The sequence below is a fragment of the Scyliorhinus canicula genome, chromosome 6 (genome assembly GCF_902713615.1).
Source record: "Scyliorhinus canicula chromosome 6, sScyCan1.1, whole genome shotgun sequence".
Classification (NCBI taxonomy): Eukaryota; Metazoa; Chordata; class Chondrichthyes; order Carcharhiniformes; family Scyliorhinidae; genus Scyliorhinus; species Scyliorhinus canicula.
Window position 1 is genome coordinate 157,167,492 of NC_052151.1, and position 27,774 is coordinate 157,195,265.

General features: G+C 47.0%; 1 protein-coding gene across 7 annotated transcripts in view; it reads right to left on the reverse strand.

The window, feature by feature from the left end:
* LOC119967594 (doublecortin domain-containing protein 2) overlaps positions 1-27,774 on the reverse strand; it is a 223,954-nt gene that overhangs the window by 163,705 nt on the left and 32,475 nt on the right. For all 7 annotated transcript variants that reach the window (XM_038800324.1, XM_038800322.1, XM_038800323.1 and 4 more), the window contains 2 exons: positions 26,350-26,398; positions 10,246-10,322 (listed from right to left, as the gene is read on the reverse strand). In XM_038800324.1, coding sequence (XP_038656252.1) covers positions 10,246-10,322; positions 26,350-26,398 — 126 coding nt within the window. The remainder of the gene's footprint in view (positions 1-10,245; positions 10,323-26,349; positions 26,399-27,774) is intronic.

Sequence of the window (27,774 nt, forward strand, 5' to 3'; positions counted from 1 at the left end):
AGCCGATAAAACAGAGAATCCCAAAGACTGAGAATTCAGCCCATTATCTTCCAAGCATTCCGGGTTCAGCATGGAGGATGACATCCTGCTGTGGGGTTTGCGAGTTATTGTTCTGGGTAGAGGTCAGAAATTGATCTTTAAGGACATCCACAACGGACATCCAGGCGTGTCCAAGATGAAAATACTGGCCTGAAGATACAGCTGGATCTGGATGCGGCATTGAAAAAAAGACCCAACAATGTCCTGTTTGCCAAGAGCATCAGCCGCTCCCACCGGCTGTGTCCCTACATCATTGGGAATGGCCAGAACGGCCGGGGACGTGATTGCATGCCGACTTCACTGGTCCGTTTCAGGAATTCATGTTCGTCATGCTGATTTTTTTTAACGTTCCCAGTTTTGGGCAATTTAGCACAGCCAATCCACCTACTCTGCATAACTTTGATTTGTGGGGTTGAGACCGATGCAGACATGGGCAGAATGTAAAAACTCCACATGGGCAGTTACCCGGGGCCAAGATCAAACCCGGGTCCTCGGCGCCATCAGGCATCAGTGCTAACCACTGCACCACCAATGCTCCCTGTTCCTCTTGTTGATTGATGCCCATTTGAAGTGGCTAGAGATACCCAGGATGGAGAACACATCACGGACAACCATTGAGGAGTTAAGTACATAGTTTTGCACGCACGGCATCCCTGAAGTGCTTGTCACAGATAATGGCACTCCGTTAATGGGTGCGGAGTTCGCCGGGTTTATGAAAGCGGCATATTCGTACCCCATACCCTCCCCCACCCCCCACTCTGGCTTCAAATGGCCTTTCGGACAGTGCAGTTCAAACATTTAAGTGGGGCCTTAAGAAGCAGACTTCTGGATCGACGGATACTAGACTGGCTCGTCTCTTGTTTTGCTACAGGACCACGCCGCACGCAGTTACTGGAGTGGTACCCACTGAAATGATTATGGGCTGGAGACTTCGTACGCACCTAAGTATGGTTTTTCCAGACATAGATGCGAAAGTGCACCACAACCAGGAGCAGAAAGGGTGTTGCCCAATTCGACGACGACTGCCCAGGCACTTTATACCAGCTGACTCGGTGTTTATTCGAAATGTTGCTGGCAGCGCCCAGTGGGTCTCCGGCGTTATCCTCTGCCAAACAGGATCGGTTTCTTGCCAGCTGGAATCCCAAGGTAGGATCATGCGAAAACACCTTCATCACATTCGAAGGTAGCCACTTCTTCGGAACCTTCTTCGTCCTTGGAGTAATCGCGAACCGCATTTGTGGCCTGATCAGGCTGTGGTGGAGCCCCAAGAAAATCATGATTGAGGTCATGATTGAGGTCATTGACTCAGACTCGGAGATGGAAATACAGGAAGTCTCCGATGGGGAGCCTTCGGAATTACAGCCTCAGGAATTGCAACCACAGAGGCATTTGTGACGGAAGCAGCTTCACCTTTTAGATACATTCCAGTCGACAAGGCACCGTGGGTGCATGACGTCCAGCCTGTCATCAAGAGAGTCCGGCGCTCTCCTTCACCACAATCTTCAGAGAATTCTTCAGTCTTTTGGGGTGGGAGGGATGTTATAACCTGCACGGATCTTATGGAGTGGGAATAAGGAGATGGGAGACCTCTAATAATGTCTGGCTATGTACAAATAGAGTTGACCAGTAAGGAAGATCCAGTATGGAGCTATTGGAGCTGTGTATGATAGTAATTGTAAAATAAGGTAAATTTTAATTTCTACAAAACCCGCTGTGGACTCTTTGTCCCTTATAAAAATTACAGTAACCAACAATCATTGACCATTTCCAAAGATTGCTTGAACTTTTTTCTGCCCAGCGTGTTTTCTGCTCACTGTTCAAATTAGTTTTTAAAACTTGGTCAGTGCCTCTGCGCACGCATTGGGGGTAATTCTGTCTTTGGACAATGATGTAAAAGGACCGATATCAGTTCAACTACAGAGTATCCATCTCTCTCGAGTTTCACATGGCCCAACATCAGAATCAACCCCAGTGCCTGATGTTTCTGTGAATACCATAAACCATTTTTTTTTTGGACTTCCGGTGGCATGGGCGCGCAGGGCGGCCGCAGCGCGAAGAGCTCCCGCCAGTGGCCGCGTGTCACGGCGATTCCAGGGAAATCCCCGAGTTTCGATGCACCCCCCGACTACCGTCTGCCTTCGGAGCTGTCGCGAGCAGCCAGCGGGGCCAGATTAAAAACCGGCGAAGAACCCCGCGCGGGTGTTGGGGCAGCGGGGGCTGAGGTCCTGTGCCCAGCGCGGCGCCGGGGCCAGAGCAGTGGGGGCGGAGCTACGAGAAGGCCGAGGGGGCAGGCCTGAGTCCAGGACACCATGTAAGTGCGGTGTCCCACGACGGATGGCTCCCACCTAGGAGGAAGAAAGAAGGCTGGAACCTGGTCCAGGGGAGTTGTGGATGAGTACAGAGGGGAAAGGAAGGGAGCTGGAAGATTTAAAGAAGTTTGGTGAAGTTTCTTTTTCCTCCCCTTTGTCTTTAAAAAAAAGAATAATTCAGATTGATGAAGGACAGAAGGGTGGCGGGAGAGAGAGGAGGAGAGAAAGAAAGTGAAAAACAATAAGCTGCTAAAGGATGCGAAAAGCAGCGTCGAAGAAAGGAGGAAACGCGGGGTCGCCGCTGAAGGAGAAGACGACTAAAAGTGGTGATAGATTGGCGGACGCCGAACTGCAAAACGGGGCCGCACTATTTATGGTGGAGAAGATGACCGAGGTGATGGCGGGGGAGCTGTAAAAACAGTTTGCGGGGCGCATAGAGGCCTGGAAAAAGGAGACAGCGGCCGCATTGAATTTACTGGTGGAGGAGGCAATCGCCCTGATAATTGCCCCATTGAAGGTGGCGGTGGCAAAGGCATTGGCCGAGGTGAGAGAGCAGGGCGAGAAGATGAAAGAAGTGGAGGAAGCCATGTCACGACACAGCGACCAGGTCACCTCGATGGGAGATACGTTGCGTAGGGCTGTGGAGATTAATAGAGGTCTCCGAGCAAAGTTGGAAGACTTGGAAAACCGCTCAAGGTAGCATAATTTGAGAATTGTGGACTTGCCCGAAGGGACAGAGGGCCCAAGGCCAACACAATACTTCGCTAACAAGTTGGCGGAGCTGATGGGGGAGGGTGAGAGCCCCTCCCAGTACGAGCTAGACCGAGCCCATCGGTCATTAAGGCTGAAGCCCAAAGTGAACGAGCCGCCAAGGGCAGTAATTATCTGCTTCCATACGTTTTGCGTGAAGGAGAAGGTGTTAAACTGGGCGAAGCAGAAGCGGGAGATACTATGAGATGGTACTACGGTCCGGATCTACCAGGACTTGACAGTAGAGTTGGCAAAAAGACAAGCGGCGTTTGGGCGAGTGAAGGCGACGTTGTATAAGAAGGGGGTGTGGTGAATGTAACTCCGTAATTCACACTATTGTATATACATGAGACCATGCATTTGTAAGCGCAGTTGTGTTGCCCTACCACTAGGGGGAGTAGCGCTGGGATGCTTAGGAGTTTGCTCCACCCTTGGCTCCGCCCACGACTCCTCCCCCTGGACTGCTGTATAAATACCAATGCTCAGAGCTAGTTGTTCAGTTCATTGAGAGTTCAACGCGGAACAGGCGGGCTCTGTTGTAAATAGATTAAAACCACTGTTCATATCTTAAAGCACGTGTCTAGTGAATTGATGGTTCCATCGGGGGTACAGTTTGGTATGGTGTACCCAGCGAGGTTGAGGGTAACATATAATGGTAAAGACTTTTATTTTGAGACAGCAGATGCGGCAGAGGCGTTCGTGAAGGCAGAAGGCTTGGGACAGACATGAAGAGTGGAGCTGGAAGAGAGACTGTGGACTGTGTTTGAACAGCCGGAAAATGTATAAATGTTATAACTTTCTTTTTGCGGATTCTTATTGTAATCTACTTCTCTTTATATTGTTATAGAGTTTAAGTTAATGGTGGGTTGATGGGTGCTCTGTGTTGCAACGGTTACATGTTATGTTAGTGAATTGTATGGGTTGGATTGTTGGGTTTGGTTTTTTATTTCTCTGGGACTGGGTGGAAGGGGAGGATATGTCTTGGCGGGGGGGAGCCACCCGCACTAGCTAGCTAAAGTCAGTCAGCTAGTGAATGGAGGTGAGAGGAGAGGAGAGGAGGGCTGTGGACATTGGAGCCTGGATAGCAGGCGTCAATGGGCCTACGAGGCGAGCAAGGGGGGGGGGGGGAGTGTTGGATGCTGGGGGATGTTGTTTCTGGGGAAAGGTAGGGGGGGTTTTCGGGAGGGGGGGAAGGGGTTCGATGTTAACAATGGACAGGGATGCGTCAGGCTTATGGGGCAGGGCCCAGCGGTGTGTTGATGGAGGATAAGAAAGGTTGGGGGGGGGGGGGTGGGTGTGAGAGACCCCCAGTAAGGATAGTTACGTGGAACGTGAGAGGGCTAGGAGGTCCGGTCAAGAGGTCAAGGGTGCTTGCGCATCTTAAAAGTCTGAAAACCAATGTTTTCACTTGAGGGTGAAGGACCAGGTGAGACTTAAAAATGGTTGGGTTAGCCAAGTGTTTCACTCTGGATTTGATGGAAGGGCTCGAGCGGTAGCAGTGTTGGTCAGCAAAAGGGTACGCTTCCAGATGGAGAAGGTAGTAGCAGATCAGGGGGGTAGATATGTGATTGTGGCTGTGGCGCTGGATGGGAGATTAGTGGTGCTGGTAAGTGTATACGGTCCCAACTGGGATGATGCAGGATTTGTGAGGAAGGTGTTTGGAGCCATTCCTGACTTGGACAGACAGGAGCTGATTGTGGGGGGGGGCTGGAACTTGGTGCAGGAGCCAAGGTTGGACAGGTCACGGCCGCGCTCGCTGGTCCCATCAGGGGGGGCAAAGGCACTGGCTGGGCTAATGGTGGAAATGGGAGGGGTGGACCCTTGGAGGTTTCTGCACCCAGGGGAACGGGAGTACTCGATTTTCTCAGCAGTCCATAGGGTATACTCGCGGATTGACTTTTCTGTGGTGGGAAAGGCTTTGCTGGCTGGAGTCAAGGGGTCAGAATACTTGGCAATTGCAGTGTCAGATCACGCGCCACATTGGGTGGATATGGTGCTGGAGAAGGGGGTAGCGCAGAGGCCGGGGTGGAAACTGGATGTGGGGCTTTTGGGGAACCAAGTACTCTGAAAAAATTGAAAAGGTAATTAAGGAATATGTAAGATTCAACTGTACGGGTGAGGTGTCAATGGCAGTCGTCTGGGAGGCTTTAAAGGCGGTAGTGAGGGGTGAGGTCATTTTGTTTAAGGCCAGGGTGGACAAAGAGGAGAGGTTGGAGCGGCAGAGGCTAATAGATGAGATGTTGGAGGCAGATAGGAGTTATGCGGAGGATGGGACCCAGCGATGCTGGGAAAGAGGAAGGAACTACAGGCGAGCTTCGACCGACTATCCACCAGGAAGGCGGTGCGCCAACTGAGGCGAGCGAGGGGTGCAGTTTATGAGCATGGAGACAAGGCGTATGTTAGCAGGTCAGCACCAGAGGGAGGCAGCAGCAAGGGAAATTCTTCAGGTAAGGGATAAGGCCGGGAAGTTGGTGGTGGCTCCGGAGCTGATTAACAAGCTTTTTGAGGAATTCTATGAGAGGTTGTACAGGTCAGAGCCACCCGGGGAAGACCGTGAGATGCTGGAATTTCTGGATGGGTTGGAGTACCCGAGGCTAGGGGAGGGGGACAGGGCTACATTAGAAGGAGCAATAGTAGAGCAGGAGATAAAAGACGCGATTGGGAGGATGCAGTCGGGGAAGGTGGCAGGGCCGGATGGGTTTCCGGTGGAATATTATAAAAAATTTAAGGATAAGTTGGCACCCCTGATGGTAGGGATGTTTGAAGAGGCGATAGGGAAGGGAGTGCTGCTGCAAACCTTGGGACAGGCATCGATTTCACTGTTGCTTAAAAAGGATAAGGATCCGACGGAGTTTGGGTCGTATAGGCCCATTTCACTTCTTAATGTGGACGCAAAGGTATTGGCAAAGGTACTGGAGGGTAGGCTGGAGGGGTGCCTCCCGAAGATGATAGGTGAGGATCAGACAGGGTTCGTGAAAGGGAGGCAGCTGTTTTCGAATATTAGGAGGGTCTTGAACGTCGTTATGGCAGCGGCGGAAGGGAAGGAAACAGAGCTGGTTGTGGCACTGGATGCCGAGAAGGCGTTTGACCGGGTGGAATGGGGGTACCTGATGGCAGTGCTGGAACGGTTTGGGATTGGACCAAGATTTGTGAACTGGGTAAAATTATTATATAAGGAGCCGAAGGTGAGTGTCCGCACGAACAATATTAGTTCGAGATACTTCTCTCTCCACCGTGGGACGAGGCAGGGATGTCCTATGTCCCCCCTGCTGTTTGAGCTTGCGATTGAGCCATTGGCCATCGCATTAAGAAGTTCGGGAGCATGGAAAGGAATAGTGCATGGGGAGGGGGGTATAGAGCATAGGGTGTCCTTGTATGCCAACGACTTGCTGCTGTATGTGTCGGAGCCGAGTGCGTCGATAGGAGGAATATTGAAGTTGCTGCAGGTATTTGGGTCTTTCTCTGGGTACAAGCTGAACTTGGACAAGAGTGAGTATTTTGTGGTGTCTCAACCGGGGGTGGGGGCAGGGGTGGTGGGGCTGCCGTCCCGTAGGGCAGGGACTCACTTTAGGTATTTGGGGGTGCAGGTTGCCCGGGAGTGGGGAAGGCTTCGCAGATACAACATCACTAGTTTGGTGGGGAGAGTGAAAGCTGACCTGGCGAGGTGGGATGGTCTCCCTTTGTCACTGGCGGGTCGGATGCAGGCGGTTAAAATGAATGTGTTGCCGCGATTTCTGTTTATTTTTCAATGCCTACCGATTTTCCTGCCAATGTCCTTTTTCAGGGAGATTGTAGAGAGGATTACCTCGTTCATATGGGGAGGGAAGGTGGCCAGAGTGAGGAAGGCGCTGCTACAGAGGGGAAGGCAGGCAAGGGGTTTGGGTCTCCCGAACCTGATGTACTACTACTGGGCGGCGAATGTGGAGAAGGTGCGGAGCTGGGTCAGGGGGGCTGATTCCCAGTGGGTCAGAATGGAGGAAAGTTCGTGCAGGGGGTCGGGACTGAAAGTACTAGCAACGGCCCCGCTCCCGATAGCTCCGGGGAAATACTCAGGGAGTCCGGTAGTAATAGCTTCATTGAAAATCTGGAGGCAGTTTCGCTGACACTTCAGGTTGGGGGCAGGGTCGAGGGAAATGCCGATCCGGGAGAACCACAGATTTGAGCCAGGGAGGTGGGACGGAAGCTTTCGGAAATGGGAAGAGAAGGGGATTAAGACTCTAAAAGATTTGTTTCCTCGGGGTCGATTTGCAGGATTGAGGGAGCTGGAAGCGAAGTATGGGCTGGAGCAGGGAGAAGTGTTTAGGTATAGGCAGGTTTGGGACTTTGCGAGGAAGGATATACAGAGCTTCCCGGAGGAACCGGCCTCCACATTGTTGGAGGAAGTGCTGGCGGCAAGTGGACTGGAGAAGGGAACAGTGTCTGCGGTATACGGAGCTATGTTGGAAAAGGATAAGGCGCCACTGGAGGGGATCAAAGCGAAGTGGGAGGAAGAATTGGGAGAGGTTATAGAGGAGGGGGTCTGGTGTGAGGTGCTCCGGAGAGTGAATGCCTCCACCTCGTGTGCGAGGTTGGGGCTGATACAGCTGAAGGTGGTGTACAGGGCACACCTCACGAGGGCAAGGATGAGCCAATTCTTTGAACGTGTAGACGATGTGTGTGAACGTTGCCGGGGGGGGGGCCCGCTAATCACGTTCATATGTTTTGGTCCTGTCTAAAGCTAAGGGAGTATTGGAAGGAGGTGTTTAGGGTCATGCAAGGTGGTGCATGTGAAGCTGGACCCGGGTCCCTGGGAGGCCATATTCGGGGTGTCGGATCAGCCAGGGTTGGAAACGGGTGCGGAGGCAGATATCATAGCCTTTGCCTCGTTGATCGCCCGAAGGCGGATCCTGCTGGAATGGAGAGTGGCCTCTCCACCCTGTGCCCTGGTGTGGCGAGGGGACCTGTTGGAATACTTGACCCTTGAGAAGGTTAAGTTCGAACTGAGGGGAAGCTCGGAGGGGTTCTACAAGTCATGGGCACTATTTATTATGCATTTGCAAGAACTGGATAACATCGAACATTAGTTGGGGGGTGGGGGGGGGGGGGCGGTGCGGGGGGAGGGGGGCTGTGTATGTTGAAGATGGCGCTGGGTAATCCTTGATTCCTTTTTTTTTTCTTTGTCATTTGTTTATGTTAACATGCGGGCTGATGTCTGGGCATGGTGGGAGGATGGGATCGTTGTTCCTGTTATGGGGTTTAAGATATTTGTTGTTGGTTATTGATAGTTGTTGGGTGTAAATTCAGGAGAAAAATTGTAAAAAAGGAGAATAAAAAATATATTTTTTTACAAACATTTTTTCCAATTAAGGAGCAATTTAGAACATAGAACATAGAACAGTACAGCACAGAACAGGCCCTTCGGCCCTCGATGTTGTGCCGAGCACCCTACATGATCACCCTACTCAAACCCACGTATCCACCCTATACCCGTAACCCAACAACCCCCCCCCCCCCTTAACCTTACTTTTTTTTATTAGGACACTACGGGCAATTTAGCATGGCCAATCCACCTAACCCGCACATCTTTGGACTGTGGGAGGAAACCGGAGCACCCGGAGGAAACCCACGCACACAGGGGGAGGAAGTGCAGACTCCACACAGACAGTGACCCAGCCGGGAATCGAACCTGGGACCCTGGAGCTGTGAAGCATTTATGCTAACCACCATGCTACCCTGCTGCAATTTAGCGTGGTCAATCCACCTAGCCTGCACATCTTTCAGTTATGGGGGCGAAACCCACGCAAACACGGGGAGAATGTGCAAACTCCACACGGACAGTGACCGAAAGCCGGGATTGAACCTGGGACCTCGGCGCCGTGAGGCAGCAGGGCTAACCCACTGCGCCACCGTGCTGCCCGAATACCATAAAACATGACAGGACGCTAGAGATTTAATCACATGATACGCCAATAATATCTAACGTAGCTATGATGAAATAGATTTCACAATTAATTTGGCTTATATCTAGGGGGATGTACATCCATCTCTATTTGCTTTTAAATCCATCAAACAAAGCAAAAGTAACTGCAGGCAGAACACAAATTAAAGTGAATTGGATCCATTAAGCAGCTTTATACACAGGAAATCACTTGTTTGAGTAAAACACAGCTGCCGCTTTTCTTTGATGTTACATCATTAAAATATTTATGAATTCACACCGCTGAGTATTGACAACAGTGTTGTATTTCCAGGCTTAAGATGATCCACACCACATCTGTTGTCTCCTTTTTAATCAAGCGGCTATTTTATTTTAAACCAGCCGAGTTTTCTCCAACAGACGTCATAGAGTCAGAACGTTGTACAGCACAGAGAGAGACCCTTCAGCCCATCGTGCCTGTGTTGGCCATCAAACACCTACCTATTCCAAGGCATGAGGGCAGCACGGGAGAAGAGTGATTAGCACAGTTGCTTCACAGCTCCAGGGTCCCAGGTTCAATTCACGGCTTGGATCACTGTCTGTGCAGTCTGCATGTTCTCCCCGTGTCTGCATGGGTTTCCTCCGGGTGCTGTGGTTTCTTCCCACAGTCCAAAAATGTGCAGGTTAGGTGGATTGGCCATGCTAAATTGCCCTCTGGTGCAGACGTGATGGGCCGAATGACCTCCTTCTGCACTGTAAATTCTATGAATTTCATTTTCTCGCACTTAATCTGTAGCCTTGAATGCTGTGGCGTTTCAAGTACTCATCTAAATGCTTCTTAAATGTTGTGAGGGTCCTGCCTCTACCACACTTTCAGGCAGCGAGTTCCAGTTTCTCGCTACCCTCTGGGTGAAAAAGCTTTTCCTCTAAATCTCCTGGCCATTACCTTAAATCTACGCCCTCTGGTTATTAACCCTGCTATCAAAGGGAAGAGTTTCTTCCTGTCTACCCTATCTTTAATCCCTCATAATTGTGTACATCTCAATGAAGTCCGCCCCCTCCCACCCCCCCCCAAGCCTTTTCTGCTCTAAGGGAAACAATCCCAGCCTAACCAATCTCCCTTTATAGCTGAAATGCTGCAGCCCAGGCAACACTGTGCTTGATTCTGTAAACAGAGAGGGAAAAAACTGCCCTGCACCAAGAACTTTGTATAGAAAAGGGTAAATATTCCAAATAAAAAAGCATACTGACTTGATAGTACATGGTTCATAGTTGTACTTCCTCCATCTTGCAGAAACAACAATGCGGCTGTGAACAACTGGTCGAATCTGAAACAAAAACGCAAGGTTAATGTGTCTTGTTCTATCCTATTGCAGAAAATAGTGTGAATATGTTAACTAGAGTAAAGCTCGAGCAGTTAGTCTGATTTCTTGCAACTTTATTCCAGTTCGTCTCACTGGATTATAATAAATTGGTGCCAGTAAAAGAGAACTTATTAATTTTCATCTCTCCCCAATACATAAAGACAAGGGACTGGATTCTCCATTTTTGGGTCTATGTCCCTACGCCAACATGAAAACTGTGGTCATTTACGCCAGGAAAACTGGCGCCAAAAAGCCACAGAGTCACAGTCCTGCACTTCCGGGTCAGAGGCCGCGCATGCGCACCGTGGCAGCCTCCAGCGGTCGCGCCGTGCTCCATGGCGGACTCAGCCAGCGGACGTGGACCTCCAAAATAGTGCCCCGCATCGGCCGCTCACCCAACCTGGACAGCCCACACACATAGCCCCCCAGTCCCAAATGAGGCCCCTCCTGCCTTCCGATCGGCCCTCTTCCGACTGTAGTGGCCCCGGACTGAGTCCACAGGCACCGTGGTCTCACAGACGGTGTGACCATGTGTTGTCCACAACGTCGGGAATTCGGCCGGTAGGGTACGGAAAATAGCCAGGCGGGCTTCAGGCTATGGCCTGAGGCGGTGGTTAATCGGTGCGGCATAGTCCCCGAGTACGCTGATTTTTGGGGGGTGTAGAATCGCGGAACCGGCGTCGGTCCCGATTTCGCGTGGGAAACCGGATTCTCCGCCCCATCGCCGAACGCGATTCCAGCGTCGGGGTGCGGAGAATCTAGCCCAGGATATCCAGTAAACCTTTGGTCTTGTTTTTAAAATCTTCTTATCTTATAAAGCAACAATCATATCAAAGTCAGCAATACTCATGTTGTATCAAAACTAAGGCACGTGATGTCCTGAGGCGTGGACATTAAAGATTATTCCCTGAGGTAAGTTAATTTGCTAACCAGATGTTCATGCTGTAAATTTTTACATGTACCATCTCACTCACTTTTGGCTTTTTTATGATAAATCAGAAGGTTTTGTAGCCAAGACGCCAGAAAATTTTGAACATTGATGACATTGAAATATATACCATCAAATTAGGTCAAAATTGAAATCTGATCAATTTGTTCACTTAATGATTTAAAAATGAACCGTCAGATAATTGACTTGTGATATCGTAGAATTTGCGATGGCAACTTAATATAGAACAGAAAAGAGCATCATGTCATTATCCAGGACAAAACAGCCCATTTGACTGGCACTCTACCCATTCCTTCCACTGCTAACACACAGTTGGTGCAATGATGCTATCTACAGGATGCACTGCAGTAACTCCCTCAAGGCTCCTTTGACAGCACCTTCCAAACCCACAGCCTCTACCACCTAGAAGGACAAAGGCTGCATATGCATGGGAATACCGCCACCTGCAAGTTCCTCTCCAAGTCGCACACCATCCCGACTAGGAACTATGGGTGGAATTGACCAGCTGTTCACACCGGCCGGGTATTCCAGACCCACGCCAGCGCACAGGTTCCACAGCAGCGAGAGGTACAGTCAACGGGAAATCCGATCAATAAATCCCGTCCTATATCGCCACTCTCTCACTGTCACTGGATCAAAATCATGGAATTCCCTTCCAAACAGAACTTTAAATGTGCCTGGCTCACATAGACTGCAGTGGTTCAAGGCAGTGGCTCATCACCACTTTCTCCAGGGCAGTTAGGGATGGGCAATAAATGCTGGCTAGCCAGCGACGCCTGCATCCTATGAAAGAATTTTTAAAATGTAGCATGTGAGAAATGGTTCAAATTCAGCTTCAAAACATCTGGGACATTCTACCAGTCTACAAACTGCCAGATGTAGTAAAAAACCTACGGAAGCAGCAGCCACCATGGTCACGAGAAGGTGTTAATGCTAATATATGAGGCATAAATGTACTAAAATAGTTTAGGTACCTCATTATTTTCTGGATATAAGCAGAAATGCACCTTAGCATTGTGTCCTTCATCTGAATTCATGGGGCTAGATTCTATGCCATGTAAACCTCAGGGGTGAGCTCACCTCTCCTGAGCAGGCTCGCACTGCTTTATTTTTTTGAGCAATGGATTGTTAATTAGAACAAGGCAGGACTTCCCTCCATCTCAGCAAGGAGTCCTGCCTTATAGAGCTGCTGGCCAATCAGAGGCCACCAACTCTGCAAACCAACAGCACCAAGCAGCAGCACTGTCGGTAGACCAAGGAGGTGGCATTCCGTGATGGACCCGGTAAGTCTGAGATGCCAATGAGGGGGTGGTGGGGGGGGCCCTGTGGAGACAGAACTGTACCATTTCCCATTGCTGAACTGGAAATTACACTTTGCAAAAATGTGCTGTTAACTGAGATAGGTTCTAACTCCAGGCTTCCTGCCAGCCAACAAAAGGAAATAGACAGAAACTATGAGCCATAATTTCCTCGGAGTAGCCATCAGAGGCAGATGGCCACTCTGTACTCACTTAACTGAGCTACAATTCTTAAGCAGCTGCTCGCTCGACCTTCCTGACTGAAGTCAAGTGAGATCTAGGCAGCACCCCGGCTCCAGTTTCGAAGTCCAAAAGAAGCGGAGTGAAGGAGGAAAGGCGTCCTTTTCAAGGCCTTAAAGCAGATGATTTTAAACGTCCAATTGAAAATAACTGGTCAAAGAGCAGATAAGTGTCTATGGTAAGTGAATGAGATGTGGGGGTGGGTATTCGGACATGGACGGGAAGTCGAGCACTGAAGGGAGTCAGGTTGGGGGGGGGGGGGGGGGGGCCTTGCCACCCGATGGTAGGAGTCAGGTCAGGTCAAGGTGGGGACCATGTTGGGGGTGAGATGGGAGTCAGGTCTGATCGAGGTGGGTGTGGTCGGGTCAGAGAGGAGGGTCAGGAGTTAGGTTGAGAGGGAATCAGGGAACCTCATGCAGATATGGGAAGTGGGGTGTTGGGAATACCATGGAGAGGGGGTGGGGAGTTTAATTAGAGGGGGTTTCCCTGGGAGGTCGGGAGAATGAGAGTTGAGTATTTAAAATAATTATGCTGAAGTTAGAAATTTAGATATTTAAGGTGATTAAAAGTTTTAGTGCAGTTAAATGGGTATGGAGTGGCAATCTGATGCTGATTGCCACTCTGAGGAACTTATGGCTCAATGATGTTAATATTCTTTTGGTCTGAAGTACAGGCCCATCTGGCTGGCATTGGTTTTCTCAGTTTAGTGAGTTATCGCCTAGACCAACGCAAAACTGCAACATCCTCCATTAGTTCTCAAACTGAACTGCTTGCTTCGGTCAGTAAATTCACACAAATAAATTAAACAAAAGAACCTTCTAATGAAAGGTTCACCCTGATTCAGGATCGTTATGTCAATGTGGTATGCTTGGGGATGGTTCAAACAGAAATGCAAACAAATTATTTTGCCTTCAACACAACTCTTTGAATCTGTAATCGTATAAATAGTTTATTGTGCTGATGGAGTGTTATGACCCTCTTCTTCCATAATTACTGACCCTAGTGAGGAACTTTCTTGTTCACAGCTTGGTTTTATCTTCTTTTGATCTGGAAACCACATACATAATTTAAATCTTTTACAGAGGTCAGTGTCGACCCTCTGGCTCCTTTATAACATGGATCATTACAGGATGGGAAATTAATTGTTCAAGTTTTATACTTCTACTGACCATGCAAGATAAATGTAAGTTAGCTTTAATTGTAATGAACTCCAGCTTGTTTGAAGTGCATTCACTGGAGATGTCTACCAATTTCTTAACCAGATATCCCCATTTAGCTAGTTAAAAACTTTAATTCCCCTAAACTAACAGTTATGACATATCAATTATGAACTAGATATTCACAACAGTAGTTTTAAAGTGCAGTCACTGTTGTAATTGTGATGAATGTAGAAATTGTTATATATTATATTTTATATTCTGTTACAGCAATGTTATTAAAAACCCATGTTTAAAATACATACAGGCAGTATGTCTGATAAAGCAATTCAGGGGGTGCAAAAGGTCAGATCATGATTCATTGCAACCAATTACTTGATTACAAACAAAGATTTAATGGAATACTGTTACAATTGCTGGAGATCCCCTGGGGAGTAGATAATTGATGACGGATTGTGAATTAGTCTTAGCTAGTCATGAGACAACTTACTGGAATACAGATGATGTAATTAATGGGAGGAGCCAGATCTGTCTGTAGTTTTGCAGTCTGCTAGAGTATTTTAAGTTGAACAGCAGTTTTGCCTAATGCTGCTAGGTTGAGCAGAAGTGTATTGGTTCTGCTCCTGAAATGGTCTCTCTCTCTTTACACAACTAAGAAAGTAATCTGTCTGTTCACTTTATTTCTAAATGCCATTTGAACTGTATTGCTTTGCTTAATTGGAGTTAGTGGCAGCAAAAGACAGTAAATTTAAGTTTTTCCTTGTGCTTAAGAACTATTTGACTGATAATTGTGAAGCTATTTCATTAGTGTGGTTATTTTATTATTTAAATTAAAGTTTATTTTAACATAAAAGATACCTATTGGTCAGAGTCATCACTCCTGGGGTGAAGTATAATTTCCATACAGTTTTACCAATTTTTTTTTATTGTTTGGGGTTCTTGTCCGATATCTTAATTAATGTTGGGGTCTAGTCTGGTAACCTACCATAATGTAGGAAACACAGTAGTCATACTGCACACAAGCTCCCACAAACATCAATGATACAACAAGCAAGTCTAAGTGATGTTGGCTGGGGATAAATGTTGCCCAGAACACCGAGAATAGCTCCTCTACTCTTCTTTGAAATCATACCAGATGATTCCTAATGTCCATTTGAAAGGCCCAATAATGCCTCAGCTTAATGTGTTCCCCAACCTTGAAATGAAGATAAACAAGTCAGCATCTGATCATTTCTAGACATGAACCTTGAATTCCCAGATGCTTGAAGAGAAGTTAAGATGAAGAGCTGTCCAGTAGCTGTTAATTTAATATTCATCACAAAGTTTATCTACTATTCTGCTTCTTTCAACCAGTTTATCTTAATAATTATGTATAGTGTTATTCCCACTTGTAATAACTGCTGAAAAATGCCAGCAAATCTTAATCTTCTAATGTGTGAAGTTTTAAAATGACAGAAAGATATATCTTGCAGGAAAATAGCTCTATATTTTGTTAACATTGCATATGTGTGGGCAGAAGTGGCCAGAATTAATAGTGCCACTTAAAATATTAAATAAAAGATGCATCATGTCCAATAAAACTGGTTAGAAAAGCACTGCTGGGACTTTTTCAAATAGAAAATATTACACAGCAGTCCCAAGGCTTCTCCATTCTGAGTTTTTAATATATTCTAAACTCCCACCACCCTCCTCACATCCCTTCTAAACCTCCTGCCCCTTACCTTAATCTATGCCCCCTGGTCATTGACCCCTCCAGCAAGGGGAAAAGGTTATTCCTGTCTATTCTATCTATGACCTTCATAATTTTATACATCTCAATCATGCCTCTCCTCAGTCTCCTCTGCTGCAAGAAAAGTAATCCAAGTCTATCCAATCTGTCTCCAGAACTAATACACTCCAGCCCAGGCAACATCTTGGTAAATCTCCTCTGCATGCATTCCAATGCTATCGCATTCCTCCTAAAATGTGGGTTTCAAAACTGCACACAATACTCTAGCTGTGGCTTAACCATTGTTTTATACAGTTCCAGCATAACCTCTCTGCTCTTAATGTCTATGGCTCGGCTAATAAAGGCAAGCATACTATATGCCTTCTTAACCACTGTATCCACCTGCTCTGTTACCTTAAAGGACCTGTACATGCACACCAAGGTCCCTCTGATCCTCGGTGCTTTCCAGGTTCCTGCCATTTGTAATGTATTCCCTTGCTTTGTTTGTCCTGCACAAGTGCATGACTTCACACTTATCCGGATTGAATTCCATTTGCCACTGATTAGCCCATTTGACCAGCCCGTCTATATTGTCCTGTAATTGAAGGCTATCCTCCACACTATTTACCATCCCACCAATTTTTGTATCATCTGTAAACTTACTGATCAACTCTCCTACATTCATGTTTAAATCATTTATATAAACCACAAACAACAAGAGCAACAACATTAATCCCTGGGGGACCCCACTGGACACAGGCTTCCAGTTGGAAAAATACCCCCCCCCCCCCCCGCCCCCCCGATTATTATTGGCACCAGGGGCATGTCATGGTGACACACCCTAGCTGGCCTGGGGAGAGAGTGTTGCCCATCCTCACCCAGCGGTCTGCCTGGTGAGGATGCTGCATGGGGTATCGGGTACGTGGGACAGGGGTTGGTGCCAGGGCCACGGTGATGGAGGTGACCTGAGGAGCTCTTCCCGCACTGCTGCCAGGCCCTGGGCAGTGGGATCCACACACACACCTGCGCCTAGGCCCAGTTGGCACCTACGGGCGCCTTCCCACCCCAGGGAAGAGGGTGTCCCGCCTCTCCTCCACGGCATCTAGCAGTGTCTCCAGCTCTGCGTTGGCCAATCTCAGGACTGTCCTCTAGGGTGGTATCATCTTGGCTGGAATGAGAGTGTGGGGGGAGTGCAGTGCTTATATGCAACGCTAGCCTGTCAGGCTCTCCAGTGCCAATCCCAACCACAGTGAATCTAATGGCAGCATCTGTTGGAATCACACTAGTACCGTTTGGCACCGGTGCTGGGCCATTAGCATGTCCTGAATAGATCTAGGACCGGCGGCACTATGGGGGCCGTAGAATGCCCACGATTCAGTCCCAGCGTCAGCACTTAGTCTCTGAAGTGGAGAATCCCTCCCAGTGTCTTTTAGGTATGAGAATGATTAAGTAAGATAGCAAGGAGCAGAATCAAGTATTAATGTTCCCATTTGCAGCAAAAGATTAAAGTAAAAGATAAAATGTAATGAGCTGAGACAATACAAATTAAATTAAATGTATTCACTCATCAAGAACACTAACACACCATATGAGGTTGTAGTTTTTGAATACATTGTTGGATATTTCCCAAGTTTAGAGAGATAATCAATACTATGCTAGACTATAATGGCTTTTCAATTCTGTTAGTCATCACTGTAATTCAGCATGGGGAGGGCGAGGCAGTGCAGAATGAGGTCATTCAGCCCATCGAGTCTGCACCAACACTCCAAAAGAGCATCCCACCCAGGCCCACTCCCCTGCTTTATCCCCATAACCCCACCTAACCTTTGGACACGAAGGAGCAATTTAGCATGGCCAATCCACCTAACCTGCACATCTTTGGACTGTGGGAAGAAACAGGAGCACCCAAAGGAAACCAACGCAGGCACAGGGAGAACGTGCAGACTCCGCACAGACAGTCACCCGAGGCAGGCATTGAACTTGGGTCCCTGGCACTGTGAGGCAGCTGTGCTAATCACTATGCCGTCGTGCTGCCACTCATGCCCTTTAGGAAGGAATCTTACCGTCCTTACCTGGTCTGGCTGATAAGTGACTCCAGACCCACAGCAATGTGGTTGACTCTAAAATGCCCTCTGAAATAGCCGAGCAAGCCAATCAGTTTAAGGGCAATTAGGGATGGGCAATAAATGTAAATATTTTGTAAAAATATTTAATATAATTGTGTTGTTAAGCACAGCTCACCTCTTTGGGTTGAAAGGATGCTTTAAAGTAAATGATAATCTAACTCTGAAACAATAATGGAATCTGAACCTAAATTCTCATCCAGTTTGAGACAGTGCAATTGTAGACTAAAAATGGATATGGTCACAACTGTTGCAACGATACATTGTCTACAATGAGAACTATTAATTATTAGTTGCATCAGTTGGTGTAATATCTTCGATTATTTTTTAAAAGCAAAATAAATAGCTAGAAATCTACAAAGACACTTTTAAAATGTCTCCAGCACTCCAGAATGGGCAGCACGATAGCATTGTGGATAGCACAATTGCTTCACAGCTCCCGGGTCCCAGGTTCGATTCCGGCTTGGGTCACTGTCTGTGCGGAGTCTGCATATCCTCACCGTGTATGCGTGGGATTCCTCAGGGTGCTCCGGTTTCCTCCCACAGTCCAAAGATGTGCAGGTTAGGTGGATTGTCCATGATAAATTGCCCTGTGTTGGGTGGGGTTACTGGGTTATGGGGATAGGGTGGAGGTGTTAACCTTGGGTAGGGTGCTCTTTCCAAGAGCCGGTGCAGACTCGATGGGCCGAATGGCCTCCTTCTGCACTATAAATTCTATGATAATCTATGATAAACTCAACTGACCTACAAATTGGCCAAGTTTCTGGCCCCCTCCAAAAACGGATTACTAGGGCACACATCTAGGCAGTTCACCTGATGGATTTCCATGACATTGTCTGATCTTTCTTCAAAACCTAAGAGCTACCACGAGGCTATTAGACTTCAGGGCTCCGAAAACTGCCAGGAGCAAAGAAGGACTAACGAATTTCAAAATGCAAAGAGGGTGCTAAGGACGCCTATCTGCTTCCATGGCATCTTGACAGCTATGACAATGGGAGATTGAAGCTCCTCCATTGTGTGTCGATAACTGTCACATGGTCAAAACACCACATGTGAAAAGCTATGATTATATGCTTGTCTACAGGTTAACAGCAAGAAAGGAGTCTACAGAAAGGAGCATACAGCAATGTAACATCATCTCTCCCTCACCCTGCTATTTTCAAGTTCAGACCCTGTTACATTACAGAGATGGAGAACTTTAATCGAAAGAATATTAAACTGTCATTGCATCCACTTTGGAAAAAGATGGATTGCAGTTTAAAAAAGACTTTCTCCAGAAGAATAACCTACTTAAATCAGCTGGAATCCCTGGAATATCAAGACCACTAAAGGAACATTGGAATGTATATATTTTTTCTCCCACACATTAACACTTTCGAATTCCACTTCCTCCATTCTGTAACAGTTTCTGTTTTTTTTTATAAATTTAGAGTACCCAATTATTTTTTTCCCAATTAAAGGGCAATTTATCGTGGCCAATCCACCTAACCTGCACATCTTTGGGTTGGTGCAACCCACGCAGACACGGGAGGAATGTGCAAACTCCACAAGGACAGTGACCCAGGGCTGGGATTTGAACCCGGGTCCTCAGCGCTGTAGTCCCAGTGCTAACCACTGTGCCATATGCCGCCCTCAGGTTCTGTTTTGCACGTCAGTGTGTGTGTGTGTGTGTGCGTGCGTGCGTGCGTGTGTGTGTGTGTGTGTGTGTGTGTGTAAGTCATGTGATTCGGGACACGTTTGTACCTTTGAATAAGTCTTATACTTTAACCTGAGTGAGTTTATTCACCCCTCTGGACTCAGTCGTAACAGAGCACATAAAAAAACACTTCAAAAACAATATTGGAATGCTGATGATTTAAATGGCTACGTTACAAAACATGCATTGGAAATATATATTTGAGTGAATACGCTGGCCTTTTAAGTCTTTACTGACATTATAATAAGACTTTTGTATGTTGGCTCACCACCACAACTTTGACAGCTTCAAGAGTTTAAGCTCCTGTTGGACCCAGAACAGAGTTCAGTGATACAGAAAGCAAGCACCACTTCCTGTTAATGCTCCAACAGGGACTAGAAGCACATGAATGCAGGTAAATAGAAAAGGAGGGAAATGTTGGAGTTCGGAATCGGGGGGGGGGGGGGGGGGGGGGGGGGGGGGGCGTAGGGCAAAGTAAAATGAGCTCACACCCAACTATCCGACAGTTTTCAGCAACGTGAAATCACCGGCAAAAAAATGCTTCAGGCTACACAAGTGCCAAAGCGATAATAGGATCAAGGACACCTTGATAGTTTGTTTCACATTTTCACCTTCGATTGTCTCCACACAGCTTCCAGCATTGGCAACACCAAACATTTCTCCTAAAATAAACTTCCATTGATGGACTGTGCATGACATTCTGTTTAAGTAGCTTATTATTAGGCACGGACACAGTATTGTGATAATATCTACAGACTGCAGATTGACTTTATCCTGGGCTTTTTGAAGCCTTATCTCCGCAATCAAAATAGTTCCTTCCCCAGCTGGAATGCATTGCTTTTTGCTCCGTCTCTTATGAAAATATTTCTCCCCCTCCTCTACTTGTGGGAAAGGAACAACAATATCTCAGGTTACAAATGTACCAATCACTAAAAGTTGCACCTCAAGTTAACAAGGTCATAAAAAAAATCAAACTAAGCACTAGGCTTTATTTATAGAGAGTTAAGACTTGAAAAGTAGGGAGGTCATGCTGAACTTACATCGAACCCTGATTAGATTGTGATTAAAGTACTGAGTGCAATTGTGATTGTCACATTATAAAAGGATATTGAGGCACTGGAGAGGGTGCAGAGATGATTTACAAGGATGATACCAGAATTACTTGGATATACATGTCAAGAAAGTGTTAGGAAATAGAGATAGTTTAAGTAGTCAATATTTGTACTGTATGTGCTAGAAATAATTTCTGAAATTATGTGCTAAGAAAGGGTTAAAACTTCAGTTTAAATTTATGTTGAACAAAGGTGCCTACAAGTGTACAGTTTAATTTCACTTTAAATGTTGCCTGCATTGTAATTGAGGTTCTATGACGTAAAAGCAATTATAGGCTTTTTTTTAAATGAAGCTGTTGCTTAGCAACCAGAGGGCCATGCTGAAAAGCAGGAGCATTTGAGTTCAGTTGGAACCAGGTAATCCATAAGCAAGAAGTTTTCCACAGAAACTTCCAGTATAGGTAGGACAATACAGAGGAACAGAGGCTAAATGGTCAGACATCAGGGAATGAGAGTTTCAGGATGTTTAAGGAACAAGCGGTAGAAGTTTGGAACAAGGATTCTGTTCAGTGAAGTCAGAAGCAGATCAAGGCTCCCATAAAAGACCAGGCTGCAAGATACAGATCCGCAGACATCAGCTAGTGAGAGCCAGGCATCTGAGATGGCCCTAATGTTGGTGACACCTTCATACAGTCTGTGAAGCAGTGGCGTTCTGTTGGCGTGGCTGGGTACCTGAACGTTTCTGTGGTAGCTCAAATGCAGGTGTTGTCAAGGGAGAGGAATACTGAAAGGAGAGGTTGAAACTCTGGGTGTGGATCTGTGATGATGTCCAAACGAAAGCATCATTTTGGAGAAGATTCCATAATTTTTTTTATCTAAAAGTTAATCAGCATTCCTGTGACTCTCTTCATCAATGTCTCAAAACAAAAAATTAGAGATACCCAGCCAAATTCTCCATCTGCATAACCTCCAGACCGCCGATAGCGCACCCATGCCCTTGGGTTTCCCGACGGCATGGGGTGGCCCAATGGGAAACCCCATTGGCCAGTTGCGGGACTACAGATTCACGCTGCCCGTGGGGACGCACCACACAGGAAAACGCGAATAGCGGACCCGAGAATCCCGCCCACAATCTATCGAGCTGGGGCTTCCACTTATGCCAGAGAGCATAACTAGAACCCATAAATATAGATAATCACCAAGAAATCCAACAGGGAATTCAGAATAAATTCTCTATCGCAGGGAGTGGTTAAAATAAACAGTATAGATCGGGGAAGCTAGACAAGCATACAAGGGGGAAGAGAATAGAGAGCTAATAATGATAGATTTAGATGAAGAAAGATGGGAGGAGGCTTGGGTGGAGCATCAATGCCAGCATGGATGGCCTGTTTCCATACTGTATATCTAATGTCATATAACTAATATATAATTTTCCAGTCAAAAAATAGTGGGGAAGTAATCTGCTTTCAAGCCCCTTATAACACAATTTGGCATCGGATGTTCCTTTGAGAAGTACTTAGTCAGTCAGGACTCCCTCATGACAACAGAGGCATGATCAGAAATTTGCCAGGTAGGAATCATGGGCAGAATTCGCCATTTCTGTGACGAAGTGCTGCACCTGGACCGATTCCGCAACCGTTGAGGGGCTAACACCGGTGCCCCGTGAAGCACAGTCAGTTCCCATGAAAAGCGGTGCGGGATTGGCCGGGTCCATGATTGATACTCGGGAGGCTGACAAGCTGCAGCTGCTCTCTCCCCACACAAACACTTCACGAAGCCAAAAAGATGGGACTGGTTGTGCTGGAGTGTGCCCATACAGCTGATGGGTGCGCTAGGGCCAGAAGGCACCCAAGGGGGTGCCCCGGAGGATACACCTATACGACCCCTGGCACTAGATATAAAGTGGGCTGTTAGCGGTGTGCACAGCTGCATGCTGACTTGCTGGCCGCGGCAATGGTGCTCCATGTCCGTCCACTCCGACCCCACAGCCCACCTCCTGACCACCCTCCACTACTCCCCCCGGCACTGGCAGAAGCCCCTCCTGCCTGTGGCACAAACTATGTCGATATTGGGCACTGTCCACATGCCCTCTCTCTTCCTCAGCAGCCACACCGGGTTCATGGGGCGAGATTCTCCGCAAATGCGGAGAATCGTAAAGGCTACCGTCGACAGGCCGTGACCCACCGCAGCCTTCACGCCCACTTCCGGGCCGATTCTCCCCCACGGGCGAGGCTAGAAGCACAGCCCCGTGCGTCATGGCGGCACGGCCTTGACGACGGTCGTCAAGGCCGCACGTCAAGCATCACGCCGGCTGACGCGGCCAATGACGTCGGCCGCGCATGCGCAGGTTGGACAACGCCAACCCGCGCATGCGCAGTTGCCGTCTTTTCCCTCAGCCGCCCCGCAAGTCGTGGCAGCTTGATCTTGCAGGGCGGCGGATGGAAAAGAGTGCATCCGTTACGGACGCACGGCCCGCAATCTGTGGACACCGATCGCGGGCCTATGCCCCCCTTGGCACGGCCATGGTACTGCCGTGCCAATCGGGCCCCCAGATGCCCCAAACGGGCATCTGGCGCCCGTTTCACGATGGCAGCGAACAGGTGTGTTTGCTGCCATGTTGAAACGGGCGTGAAGGCCCGGCCGCTCGACCCAACGGCGAGCGGCAATTCGTGGCGTGGGTTGGGCGTGGGGGGGGGGGGATAGCGGGAGGGCATGAAAAATGTCGGGAGGCCCTCCTGTTATTCTCCCCCCCGGCGTGGGGGGCGGAGAATCGCACCCATGTGTTTGAAAGCACAAGTAAACCATGCTGTCAGGAACTCAGCCAATCGGAGGTGAAGAATCGCGGGTGGATCCACTAATGATATGTAAATGGTATTTAAAGTACTCACTGAGGAAAGCGCAATGACACTGTTTTTGAGGTGATGAAGAATCAAGATTTGGCTTCAAACTGGCGCCTGCTGCGATTTGGCATCGGAAGCTATTCTCCGATCACACTCCCCGATTTTGGGATCGGCTAACGGAGAATCCCGCCCCATATCTATACTGTAATGATGGAGACTAACACGCTCAGACGCTGTGAAACAGGAGACCTTCCCGATGTTCTGGTGGTGGTCATTGGTCGGGCAAATTACTTGATAATAATATGAAATTTGTATAGTTAAAGGGAGATTTAATAAAGATGTAGGGTTTTGGTTGAGTAAGTAGTGAGAGACTGATATTTGAAAAGAGATTCAACAGTGAATCTGAAAGGGTATTGGATAAATACTTGGAAATAATAGAACAATTGCACAGCTATGGGCATCAAACAGATAAGTGGGATCAGTTGCTCTTTTAAAGATCTAGCATACGCACAATGGGCCAAATAGCCTCCTTCTGTGCTGTATCATTCTATGATTCTGGTACTTTCTACATTTCTTACTTGGAATATGGTTTGCTACTGAAGGGTCACAATTTTACATAAGAGTCCTAGAAGCAGAACAAATATTAGTTTCTGAGCACACTTTTGGATAACAAACTACCTGTTTATCATGAATGGTGTTTGTTCTACTGTAACTACCAGCTGCAGACTATTTATTACCTGCTTGGAGCTGCATAGAGCTCTCAAACATCAATTACATGGTTGACTTATACAACAACAACAATTTGCATTTATTTAGCATTTTTAATGTTGGAAAACACCCCAAAGCACTCCACAGAAGTGTAATCGTGTAATTTGGCACTGAGCCAATGAAGGAAGTGTTAGGAGAGGTGATTCGAACTTGATCAAAGAGGTAGATGTCAAGGAGACTCTAAAAGGTGCACAGAGGTGAAGAGATGGAAAGATTTAGGGAAAAAATGACAGCATTTGAGGTATATTCAGCTGAAGGTACATGTGCCAACAGTGAGTGAAGACAATGTAGGAGACTAGAGTTGGAGCAATGTGGACTTTTGTAAATCTACAGGAGATTACAGAAGTAGGGAGGGACAAGGCAGGGACGAGGCTGTGAATGAGGATTGTAATTTTGAGGTGTTGGTAGAGTGGGAGCTAATGTAGGTCAGCAAGTACTAGGGTAATGAATAAGTGGGGCTTGATCGATGTTTGAGTGTGGGCAGCAGAGTTTTGAATGGCCTCAAGGTGATGGAAGAAGGGAGACTGGCCAGGAGAGCATTGGTCTGGAGGTTACAAAAGGTCTGGGTTTAGCATTATGGCAGGGAGGAACCAGGTGAAAAATTTGGCCAGATGGGCAAAGAGAAAGGAGGATGCAGAAGAATTGATAGTCTCAATGCTATTGACAAAGAAACCCTTAAGTGTTGTTGGATGCGTGATTGGTGGGGAAAGCAAGAGTGATATTAGAGAGATGATGGAAGAATAGAAGTGAGGGGTTATCTTTGCATACCATGATGATACTGGAATAATTAAAGAACAATAACAAGGGCAGCATGGTGGTTAGCATAAATGCTTCACAGCTCCAGGGTCCCAGGTTCAATTCCCGGCTGGGTCACTGTCTGTGCGGAGTCTGCACGTCCTCCCCGTGTGTGCGTGGGTTTCCTCCGGGTGCTCCGGTTTCCTCCCACAGTCCAAAGATGTGCGGGTTAGGTGGATTGGCCATGCTAAATTGCCCTTAGTGTCCTTAAAAGTAAGGTTAAGGGGGGGGTTGTTGGGTTACGGGTATAGGGTGGATACGTGGGTTTGACTAGGGTGATCATTGCTCGGCACAACATTGAGGGCCGAAGGGCCTGTTCTGTGCTGTACTGTTCTAAAAAAAATAAGACCCAATAACATTTTGATGTTGTTCGACCAGATCTGTGGTGAATGCCACCTTTTAAATAAGACATTAAAGTGAGTCCACATCAGTCTTCACAGTTGATTGTCAAACAACGTAGGCAGTACTCTGAAGAAGAGCAAGGAGTATTCCCCTGTGCCTGGATGATCCCTCAAGCGACAGCACTGAAATAGATTATCTGGTCATTATCACATTCCTGTTGTTGGGGTTTCCCATTTGCAAATTAGTTGCCGTTACAACCATAGAATTCCTGCAGTGCATAAGCTGGCCTTTTGGCCCATTGATCATGCACCGACCTTCTGAAATAGCACCCTACCAAGGCCCATCCCTGCCCCATCCCATAACCCCACCTATCTGCACATTTCAGACCTAACAGTGATTACATTTCAAAAAAAACGATTTTAAACGACTGTATTTTGCATTTTGAGGTGTCCTGATGGTTGGAAACGTGCTACGTAAAAGCAAATCTTCCTTTCTTCTTTTTAAAACATTTTAACGTTAGGGGAGAGCCACCAGGCCGGTTAGCAAAGGTTCAAAGAAAAAAGGTTAAGATGAAAGTTCCAAGCCACTTTGGTGTAGATTTTCATCTTTAGTGGAAGAAAACCAGGTGGATCCTGTTACAGTCACATATTCCTTCCTGTCCATTTTTCATGTATTCATGCTGCTGAGGCAATGCTTGAAGTCAGACAGTAAAAATGCAGATCTACCCATTTAAATTAGTTGTGGTTCTATCTGTGAGTGTCAAATTGAAGCAGTGTGATGCTCACTCCTGGAGGTGGTCTCAAGTACTATCAGTATGAGTCAATGAGTTCACACTCACACTACACAAAGCAAATTTTGTCAATGTGAAGACAAGGACATTTTGCATCAACATTGGCCTTTGCCCATACGACTAATACCAAGTAAATCGAAGGCTCACACATATTGAATTAGAAATAAAGTTAGTGAACAAGAACAAACAAAGAGGAATACTGGAATAAGTAAACACCTGTGCAAAGGACTCACCATTTCATTTGTCTTTTTTTGTGGCTTCTTTGTTGTAATTTGCAAATAACTGAGGAAAAATAAGATTATTAATAAGATTAAACGGCATGGCAAATTTAATGAAGTTGAAACCAGCAACAGTTATGAACCAATTTCACAAGTCTTGGTCATGTTTAATATTTATTGTAGAAAAAGATCAGGTCTTTTCAATTATATTTACTTGGAATTTTTATATGTTGTACTTCTGTCACTAAACACGTAAATTATAATGATTTCACTTTCTGAATTACTCCAGATTAAGGACCTTTTTATTCTGCACTTTGCATTCACATAACCAGACCAACTGCACAATTAACCTATTTCCAGGAAACACCAGCCAACAAAACATTCCAATACATTGTATTTTGACCAACAAAACAAGGTCATATATTTCCCTTAAACCTCCTTCATAAAATCTTTTTCATAAAATAGTTTGACAAAAATTTGCAGCAGCGCTGGCCCCGCATTTTGGGGGATGTTCAACGACTCACTGTCAAAGGGGGCCCAAAAAGGACAAAGACCTGTCAGAGTGTGGAGCATACAGACCTGTCCCTTTCTTAAACACTGATGCAAAAGTCCTCGTGAAAGCGAGGCGCCTGGAGAGCTGACTGCCAGAAATGATTGTGGAAGATCAGATCGAGTTTGTTAAGGGCAGACAACTATCAGTGAACATCTGCCTGGCTGAACGTAATAGTGACCCATCCGGGGAGAGGACATCAGAGGTGATCGTCTCCCTGGACACTGAGAAAGCCTTCAATCAAGTAGAATGGAGGTACTTGAATTGTTTGGGTTTGGAGCAGGGTTCACTTTGTGGGTGAACCTCCTGTACAGTGCCCATCCGGTGAGCATACGAACGACACCAACTCCAAATGCTTTCTACTGCACAGGAGAATGAGGCGTAGCCCGTTAACCCCGCTCTTGTTCACACTGGCAGTTGAACCACTGGCTATCGCCCTTAAATCAGCGGGGTTATGGAGGGGCAGATGGGCATTCAGAGAGTGGACAGGCAGCATAGTGTCTCGCTCTATGTGGATGACCTGCTCCTCTATATGTTGAACCCCCTAGCCAACATGGGAAAGATAACTGGACTCCTGAGGGAGCTCACTGCCTTCTCAAGTTATAAACTCAACCCGGGAAAGAGGGAAATCTTCCCGGTGAGCTCTTGAGAGGGAAGAGTGGAGCTGGAAGAGCTACCGTTTAAAGTGACCCAAATCGGCAAGAACGAGGCATTCCCGGTGAACCCGAAAGGGGGAGGGATAGATCTGGAGAGACTACCATTCAAACTATCCCAAAACAAATTCCTCTACCTGGGGATCCACATAGCCCATGTCCAGATAGCCCATGACTGGACACAGATCCACAAGTGGAATCTGACCAGTCTGGCGGAGGAAGTAAAAAAGGACCGAC